Source organism: Rhinopithecus roxellana, chromosome 6 (genome assembly GCF_007565055.1).
Source record: "Rhinopithecus roxellana isolate Shanxi Qingling chromosome 6, ASM756505v1, whole genome shotgun sequence".
In the NCBI taxonomy this organism is placed as follows: Eukaryota; Metazoa; Chordata; class Mammalia; order Primates; family Cercopithecidae; genus Rhinopithecus; species Rhinopithecus roxellana.
Window position 1 is genome coordinate 43,798,241 of NC_044554.1, and position 10,727 is coordinate 43,808,967.

Here is a 10,727-nt window from a genome sequence, read left to right on the forward strand (position 1 = left end):
TCTATTATAACCATTATGTCTATACTTTGTACCTATATCTATTATGTCAATATTTTTTACCTATATCTATTATAACTATTATGTCTATATTTGATAACTATATCTATTATATCTATTATGTCTATATTTTATACTTATTTCTATTATGTCTGTATTTAATACCTATATCTATTATGTCTATATTTTATACGTATATTATATCTATTATGTCTATGTTTTATACCTATATCTATTATATCCATTATGTCTATGTTTTATGACTATATCTATTAAATCTATTATGTCTATATTTTATGTCGATATCTATTATGTCTATATTTTATACCAATATCTATTATATCTATTATGTTTATATTTTATAACTATATCTATTAAATCTATTATGTCTATATTTCATACCGATATCTATTATGTCTATATTTTATACCTATATCTATTATATCTATTATGTCTATATTTTATACCTATATCTATTAAATCTATTTTGTCTGTATTGTATATCTATATCTATTATGTCTATATTTTATACCTATATCTATTATATCTATTATGTCTATATTTTATACCCATAATTATTATATCTAATATGTCTATATTTTATACCTATATCTATTATAATTATTATGTCTATATGTGATAACTATATCTATTATATCTATTATGTCTATATTTTATACTTATTTCTATTATGTCTGTATTTAATACCTATATCTATTATGTCTATATTTTATACGTATATTATATCTATTATGTCTATATTTTATACCTATATCTATTATATCCATTTTGTCTATGTTTTATAACTTTATCTATTAAATCTATTATGTCCATATTTTATGCCGATATCTATTATGTCTATATTTTATACCTATATCTATTATATCTATTATGTCTATATTTTATACTTATATCTATTAAATCTATTTTGTCTATATTGTATATCTATATCTATTATGTTTATATTTTATACCTATATCTATTATATCTATTATGTCTATATTTTATATCTATAATTATTATATCTAATATGTCTATATTTTATACCTATATCTATTATGTCTTTATTTTATATCTATATCTGTTGTATCTGTCTATATTTTATACCTATATCTGTTGTATCTATTATGTCTATATCTTTTTTTTTTTAACAGGCTTAATTCACTTTATTTTTCTTGTATAAAAAGCCTATGTTTTAGCCACAGCTGGAGCCTGGGTCCGCTGCATGGAGACTCTGGTGTGGGTCTTGACAAGGTGGTCAGTGAATTCCTGATAGGTAGACTTGGTAAACACAGTCTCCTTCCACAGGTCAGGGGTCAGGTAGCTGTAGGTCTTAGAGATGGCATCAAAGGTGGCCTTGGCGAAGTTGCCCAGGGTGGCAGTGCAGCCCCGGGCTGAGGTGTAGCAGTCATCAATACCAGCCATCATGAGCAGCTTCTTGGGCACAGGCGCTGAGACGATGCCAGTGCCCCTGGGTGCAGGGATGAGGCGCACCAGCACAGAGCCACAGCGGCCTGTCACCTTGCAAGGGACGGTGTGGGGCTTGCCGATCTTGTTCCACCAGTAGCCTCTGCGCACCGGGACAATGGAGAGTTTGGCCAGGATGATGGCCCCACGGATGGCGGTGGCCACCTCCTTGGAGCACTTAACACCCAGGCCGACGTGGCCATTGTAGTCCCCGATAGCAACAAACGCCTTGAACCTGGTGCGCTGACCAGCACGGGTCTGCTTCTGCACCGGCATAATCTTCAAAACCTCATCTTTGAGAGAGGCCCCCAAGAAAAAGTCAATGATCTCAGATTCCTTAATGGGCAGAGAGAAGAGGTAGATCTCCTCCAGGGACTTGATCTTCATGTCCTTGACCAAGCGGCCCAGCTTGGTGACGGGCATCCACTCCTTATACTCGGCCTTGCCTCCGCGAGCTCCGCGGCCTCGGCCCCGACCCCATCCACGGCCAAGACCCCGCCCCGGATGCCACTGCCGAAACCTCCGCGGAAGACACCGCGGTTCCCCATCCCAGGGCCACCAGGGCCTCCGGACCACCCCGCTGCACCGGCGTCATCCGCCATTTGGTGTTTTCTCGGAGAAGAAGCTTATGTCTATATCTTATAGACATATCTATTATATCTATTATGTCTATATTTCATACATATACCTATTATATCTATTATGTCTATGTTTTATATCTATATCTATTATATATCTTATGTCTATATTTTATACCTATATCTATTATATCTATTATGTCTATATTTTATACCTATATCTATTATGTCAATATTTTATACCAATATCTATTATATCTATTATGACTATATTTTACATCTTTATCTATTATATCTATTATGTCTATATTTTATATCTATATCTATTATATCTATTATGTCTATTTTTTATACCTATATCAATTGTATCTATTATGTATATATCTTATACATATATCTATTATATCTCTTATGTCTATATTTCATACCTATATTTTTATACCAGTTATGTCTATATTTTATACCTATATGTATTATATCTGTTATGTCTATATTTTATACCGATATCTATTATGTCTATGTTTTATACCTATATCTATTATATCTACTCTGTCTATATTTTATACCTATATCTATTATATCTATTATGTCTATATTTCATACCTATATCTATTATATCTACTCTGTCTATATTTTATACCTATATTATATCTATTATATCCATATTTTATACCTATATCTATTATACCTATTATGTCTATATTTTATATCTTTATCTATCTATTATGTCTATATTTTATACCAATATCTATTATATCTACTATGTCTGTATTTTATACCTATATCTATTATAGCTATTATATCAATGTTTTATATCTATATCTATTAAATTTATTATGTCTATATTTTATACCTATATCTATTATATCTATTATGTCTTTATCTAATACCTATATCTATTATGTCAGTTATGTCTTTATTTTAAACCCATACCTATTATATCTATTATGTCTATATTTCATACCTATATCTATTATAACCATTATGTCTATACTTTGTACCTATATCTATTATGTCAATATTTTATACCTATATCTATTATAATTATTATGTCTATATTTGATACCTATATCTATTATATCTATTATGTCTATATTTTATACTTATTTCTATTATGTCTATATTTAATACCTATATCTATTATGTCTATATTTTATACGTATATTTTATCTATTATGTCTATATTTTATACCTATATCTATTATATCCATTATGTCTATGTTTTATAACTATATCTATTAAGTCTATTATGTCTATATTTTATACCGATATCTATTAAATCTATTTTGTCTATATTTTATATCTATATCTATTATGTCTATATTTTATACCTATATCTATTATATCTATTATGTCTATATTTTATACCTATAGTAATTATATCTAATATGTCTATATTTTATACCTATATCTATTATGTCTATATCTTATATCTATATCTATTGTATCTGTCTATATTTTATACCTATATCTATTGTATCTATTATGTCTATATCTTTTTTTTTTTTTAACAGGCTTAATTCACTTTATTTTTCTTGTAAAAAAGCCTATGTTGTAGCCACAGCTGGAGCCTGGGTCCGCTGCACGGGGACTCTGGTGTGGGTCTTGACAAGGTGGTCAGTGAATTCCTGATAGGTAGACTTGGTAAACACAGTCTCCTTCCACAGGTCAGGGGTCAGGTAGCTGTAGGTCTTAGAGATGGCATCAAAGGTGGCCTTGGCGACGTTGCCCAGGGTGGCAGTGCAGCCCCGGGCTGAGGTGTAGCAGTCATCAATACCAGCCATCATGAGCAGCTTCTTGGGCACAGGCGCTGAGACGATGCCAGTGCCCCTGGGTGCAGGGATGAGGCGCACCAGCACAGAGCCACAGCGGCCTGTCACCTTGCAAGGGACGGTGTGGGGCTTGCCGATCTTGTTCCCCCAGTAGCCTCTGCGCACCGGGACAATGGAGAGTTTGGCCAGGATGATGGCCCCACGGATGGCGGTGGCCACCTCCTTGGAGCACTTAACACCCAGGCCGACGTGGCCATTGTAGTCCCCGATAGCAACAAACGCCTTGAACCTGGAGCACTGACCAGCACGGGTCTGCTTCTACACCGGCATAATCTTCAAAACCTCATCTTTGAGAGAGGCCCCCAAGAAAAAGTCAATGATCTCAGATTCCTTAATGGGCAGAGAGAAGAGGTAGATCTCCTCCAGGGACTTGATCTTCATGTCCTTGACCAAGCGGCCCAGCTTGGTGACGGGCATCCACTTCTCATCCTCGGCCTTGCCTCCGCGAGCTCCGCGGCCTCGGCCCCGACCCCATCCACGGCCAAGACCCCGCCCCGGATGCCACTGCCGAAACCTCCGCGGAAGACACCGCGGTTCCCCATCCCAGGGCCACCAGGGCCTCCGGACCACCCCGCTGCACCGGCGTCATCCGCCATTTGGTGTTTTCTCGGAGAAGAAGCTTATGTCTATATCTTATAGACATATCTATTATATCTATTATGTCTATATTTCATACCTATACCTATTATATCTATTATGTTTATATTTTATATCTATATCTATTATATCTATTATGTCTATGTTTTATAACTATATCTATTAAATCTATTATGTCTATATTTTATACCGATATCTATTATGTGTATATTTTATACCTATATCTGTTAAATCTATTATGTCTACATTTTATAACTCTATCTATAATATCTATTATGTCTATAATTTATACCTCTATCACTTATATCTATTATGTCTATATTTTATACCTCTATTATATCTATGATGTCTATATTTTTTACCTCTGTCTATTATATCTATTTTGTCTATATTTTATTTCTCTATCTATTATATCTATGATGTCTGTATTTTCTACCTATAACTATTATATCTATTCTGTCTCTATTGTATCCATTATGTCTATATTTTATACCTATATCTATTATATCCATTATATCTATATTTTATACCTATTTCTAATATATCTATATTTATACCTCTATCTATTTTATCTATTATATCTATATTTTATACTTATATCTATTATATCTATTATATCTATATTTGATATCTATATCGATTATGTCTATATTTTATACCTATATCTAACGTATCTATTATGTCTATGTTTTGTGCCTATATCTATCATATATATTATGTCTATATTTTATACCTGTATGTATTATATCTATTATGTTTATATTTTACAACTATATCTATTATATCTATTATGTCTATATTTTATACCTCTATCTATTATATCTATTATGTCTATATTTTACAACTCTATCTATTATATCTATTATGTCTATATTTTATACCTCTATCTATTATGTCTATGTTTTGTACCTATATCTATCATATATATTATGTGTATATTTTATACCTATATCTATTATATCTATTATATCTATATTTCATACCCATATCTATTATATCTATTATGTCTATATTTTATACCTATATCTATTTTATCTATTATGTATATATTTTATACTTACATGAATTATATCTATTATGTCTATATTTTTTATCTGTATCTCTTATATATATTATGTCTATATTTTATACCTATTTCAATTATGTCTATATTTTATTCCTATATCTATTAAGTCTATATGTTATACCTGAATCGATTATATTTATTATGTCGATATTTTATACCTGTATCTATTATATCTCTTATGTCTATATTTTTTACCTGTATCTATTATTTCTATTATGTTTATATTTTATACCTATATCTCTTATGACTATATCTTATACCTATATCGATTATATCTATTATGTCTATATATTATACCTATATCTATTATACCTCTGATGTGTATATTTGATACCTATATCTATTATATCTATTATGTCTATATTTTATACTTATATCTATTACGTCTATATTTTATACCAATATCTATTATAGCTATTATGTCTACATTTTCTATCTTTATGTATTATATCTATTATGTCTATAATTTATTCCTATATCTATTATATCTATTATGTCTATATTTTATGCTTATATCTATTATATCCACTATATCCATATTTTATACCTATATCTATTATATCTATATTTGAAACCTATATCCATTATATCTATATTTTTTACCTATATCTATATCTATTATGTCTATATTTTATACCTTTATCTATTATATCTTTATATCTATATATTATACCTATATCTATATCTATTATATCTATATTTTATATCTATAACTGTTGTATCTATTATATTTATATTTTATAATTATATCTATTATATCTATATTTTATACCTATATCTATTATATCTATTGTCTATACTTTATAACTGAATATATTATATCTATTTTTTATACGTGCATCTATTATATCTATTATATCTATATTTTATACCTATATCTATTATATCTATATTTTATACCTGTATCTACTATGTCTTTTATGTCTAAGTTTTATAACTATATCTATTATATCTATTAAGTCTATATTTTATACGTATATCGATTATATCTATTATGTCCATATTTTATACCTATATCTATTATGTCTATATTTTATACCTATATCAATTATACCTATTATGTCTATAATTTATACCTATATCTATTATATCTATTATGTCTATATTTCATACCTACATCCTTTATATCTATTATGTCTATATTTTATACCTATATCTATTACGTCTATGTTTTATACCTATATCTATTATATGTATTATGTCTATATTTTATACCTATATCTATTATATCTATTATGTCTGTATTTTATACCTATAATTATTATATCTATTATGTCTATATTTTATCCCTCTATCTATTATATCTATTATGTCTATATTTTATAATTCTATCAATTATACCTATTATGTCTATATTTTATAACTCTATTATATCTGTCATGCTTATATTTATTACTTATATCTATTATATCTATTATGTCTACATTTTATATCTATATCCATTATGTCTATTATGTCTATATTTTATACCTATATATATTATATCTATTAAGTCTGTATTGTATACCAATATCTCTTAAGTCTATATTTTATACCTATATATATTATATCTATTATGTCTATATTGTATACGTATATCTATTATGTCTATATTTTATACCTATATCTGTTATGTCTATATTTTATACCTATATCTATTATGTCTATATTTAATACCTATATCTATTATATCTATTTTGTCTATATTTTATACCTTTATCTATTATGTCTATATTTTTTACCTATATCTATTATATCTATTATGTGTATATTTTATACCTATATCTATTATGTCTATATTGTATACCTATATCTATTATATCTATCAGATTTATATTTTATCATTATATCAATTATATCTATATTTTATATGTATATCTATTATATCTATTATATGTATATTTTATACCTATATCTATTATATCTATATTTTATACCTTTATGTATTATATCTATTATGTCTATATTTCATACCTATATCTATTATACCTCTTATGTCTATATATTATACCTGTATCTATTGTATTTATTGTGTCTATACTTTATACCTATAACTATTATGTCTATCTTTTATATCTTTATCTATTATATCTATTATGTCTATATTTTATACCTATATCTATTACATCTATTATGTCTGCATTTTATGCCTATATCTATTATATCCACTATATCTATATTTTATACCTATATCTATTATATCTATATTTGATACCTGTATCCATTATATCTATTATATCTCTATTTTATACATATATCTATCATATCTATTATGTCTATATTTTATGCCTATATCTATTATATCTATTATATCCATATTTTATAATTATACCTATTATAACCATATTTTATACCTATATCCATTATATCTATATTTTTTCCTATATCAATTATAACTATTATATTTATATTTTATAATTATATCTATTATATCTATATTTTGTACCTATATCTATTATATCTATTGTCTATGTTTTATACCTCTATCTGTTTTATCTTTTTTTATACATATAACAATTATAACTATTATATCTTTATTTCATACCTATATCTATTATATCTATAAATTTACCTGTATCTGTTTTATCTATTGAGTCTATATTTTATACCTACATCTATTATATCTATTTTGTCTCTATTTTATATCTATATCTATTATATCTATTATGTCTGCATATTATACCTATATCTATTATGTCTATATTTTATACCTATACCTATTATAACTATTATGTCTATATTTTATAACTATGCATATGTCTATATTTTACACCTATATCTATATCTATTATGTCTATATTTTAAAAGTATATGTTATGTCCTTATTTTATATCTATATCCATTATACATATTATGTCTGTATTTTATATCTTCATCTATTATGTCTATATTTTACACCTATATCTATTATATCTGTTTTGTGTATATTTTACACGTATATCTATTATATCTTTATGTCTACATTTTATACCTATATCTATTATATCTATTATGTCTATATTTAATTCCTGTATCTATTATATCTATTATGTCTGTATTTTATTCCTGTATCTATTATATCTATTATGTCTGTATTTTATACCTATATCTATCATATCTATTATGTCGATATTTTATACGTATATCTATGATGTCTATATTTTTTACCTATATCTATTATGTCTATATTTTATACCTATATCTATTATATCTATTATGTCTATATATTGTACCTATGTCTATTATGTCTACTTTTTTTACCTATATTTATTATATCTATTATGTCTATATTTTATACCTGTATCTATTATGTCTATTATGTCCATATTGTAAACTTATGTCTATGATATCTATTATATCTATATTTTATAGCTATATCTATTATATCTATTGTCTATATTTTATACCTGTATCTATTATATCTATTTTTTATACGAACATCTATTTTATCTATTATATCTATATTTTATACCTATTATATCTATAATGTCTGTATTTTATACCTATATGTATTATGTCTATACTTTATACCTATATCTATTATATCTATTAGGGCTATGTTTTATGCCTATATCTATTATATCTATTATGTCTATATTTTATACCTACATCTATTGTATCTATTATGTCTAAATATTGTACCTATATCTATTATGTCTATGTTTTATAACTACATCTATTATATCTCTTATGTCTATATTTTATACCTATATCTATTATGTCTATATTTTATTTATTTTATTTTATTTTTTTTTTTGAATTCTGATTTTATTTTATTTTTTTTTCTTTCTTTATTTTTTTTTATTATACTTTAAGTTCTAGTGTACATGTGCATAACGTGCAGGTTTGTTACTTATGTATACTTATGCCATGTTGGTGTGCTGCACCCATCAACTCGTCAGCACCCATCAATTCATCTTTTATATCATGTATAACTCCCCAATGCAATCCCTCCCTCCTCCCCCCTCCCCCCTCCCCATGATAGGCCCCAGTGCGTGATGTTCCCCTTTCCGAGTGTATGTCTATATTTTATACCTATATCTGTTATGTCTATATTTTATAACTATATCTATTATGTCTATATTTAATACCTATATCTATTACATCTTTTATGTCTATATTTTATAACTATATCTCTTATATCTATTATGTATATATTTTATGCCTATATCTATTATGTCTATATTTTATACCTCTATATATTCAATTGTATCTATATTTTATATTTATATCTATTATGTCTATATTTTATACCTATATCTATTATATCGATGACGTCTATATTTTATACCTATATGTATTATATCTATTATGTCTATATTTTATACCTATATATTTTATATCTATTACGTCTATATTTCATACCTATATCCACTATATCTATTATGTCTATACTTTATACCTATATCTATTATGTCTCTTATGTCTTATTTTATACCTATATCTATCTATATCTATTATGTGTATATTTTATACCTCTATCTATTATATCTATTATGTCTATGTTTTATACCTATAGCTATTATGTCTATATTTTATACCTATATCTATTATATCTACGATGACTATATTGTATGTGGATATCTATTAAATTTATTATGTATATATTTTATACCTATAAATATTATATCTATTATGTCTATAATTCATTCCTATATCTATTATATCTAGTATGTCTATATTTTATAACTATATCTCTTATGTCTATATTGCATACCTATATCTATTATAACTATTATGTCTATGTTTTAGAACTATATCTGTTATATCTATTCTGTCTATATTTTATACCTATATCTATTATGTCTATATTTCATACCTATATCTATTATATCTATTATGTATATATTTTATCCCTCTATCTATTATATCTATTATGTCTATATGTTATAACTCTATCTATTATATCTATTATGTCTATATTTTTTACCTATATCTATTATATCTATTATGTCCATATTTTATACGTATATCTATTATATCTAATAGGTCCATATTTTATACCTTTTTCTATTATATCTATTATGTGTATATTTTATACGTATATCTGTTATATCTATTACGTCTATATTTTATACCGATATCTAATTTATTTATTCTGTCTACATTTTATACCTATGTCTATTGTATATATTATGTCTATATTTTATACCTATGTCTATTATATATATTATGCGTATATTTTATACCTATGTCTATTATATCTATTATGTCTATATTTTATACCTATAC

At 26.1% G+C, this 10,727-nt stretch overlaps 1 protein-coding gene and 1 pseudogene across 1 annotated transcript; both read right to left on the minus strand.

The window, feature by feature from the left end:
* Positions 1 to 1,185: 1,185 nt before the first annotated feature.
* LOC115898139 (40S ribosomal protein S2-like) lies at positions 1,186 to 2,066 on the minus strand. The gene is made up of 2 exons (XM_030931850.1): positions 2,005 to 2,066; positions 1,186 to 1,966 (listed from the first exon to the last, which is right to left on the minus strand). The coding sequence occupies exons 1-2, from the start codon at positions 2,064 to 2,066 to the stop codon at positions 1,186 to 1,188; spliced, it is 843 nt and encodes a 280-aa protein (XP_030787710.1).
* A 1,523-nt stretch (positions 2,067 to 3,589) lies between these two features.
* On the minus strand, positions 3,590 to 4,470 carry LOC115898161 (annotated as a pseudogene).
* Positions 4,471 to 10,727: the final 6,257 nt, after the last annotated feature.

Excerpts from the sequence above, each read along its gene's own strand:
- LOC115898139 (XM_030931850.1), bottom strand. The coding sequence starts at position 2,066 with ATGGCGGATGACGCCGGTGCAGCGGGGTGGTCCGGAGGCCCTGGTGGC. Across the intron at positions 1,967-2,004 it reads GGTGGCCCTGGGATGGGGAA|GGGGCGGGGTCTTGGCCGTG; the intron begins CCGCGGTGTCTT and ends GCAGTGGCATCC.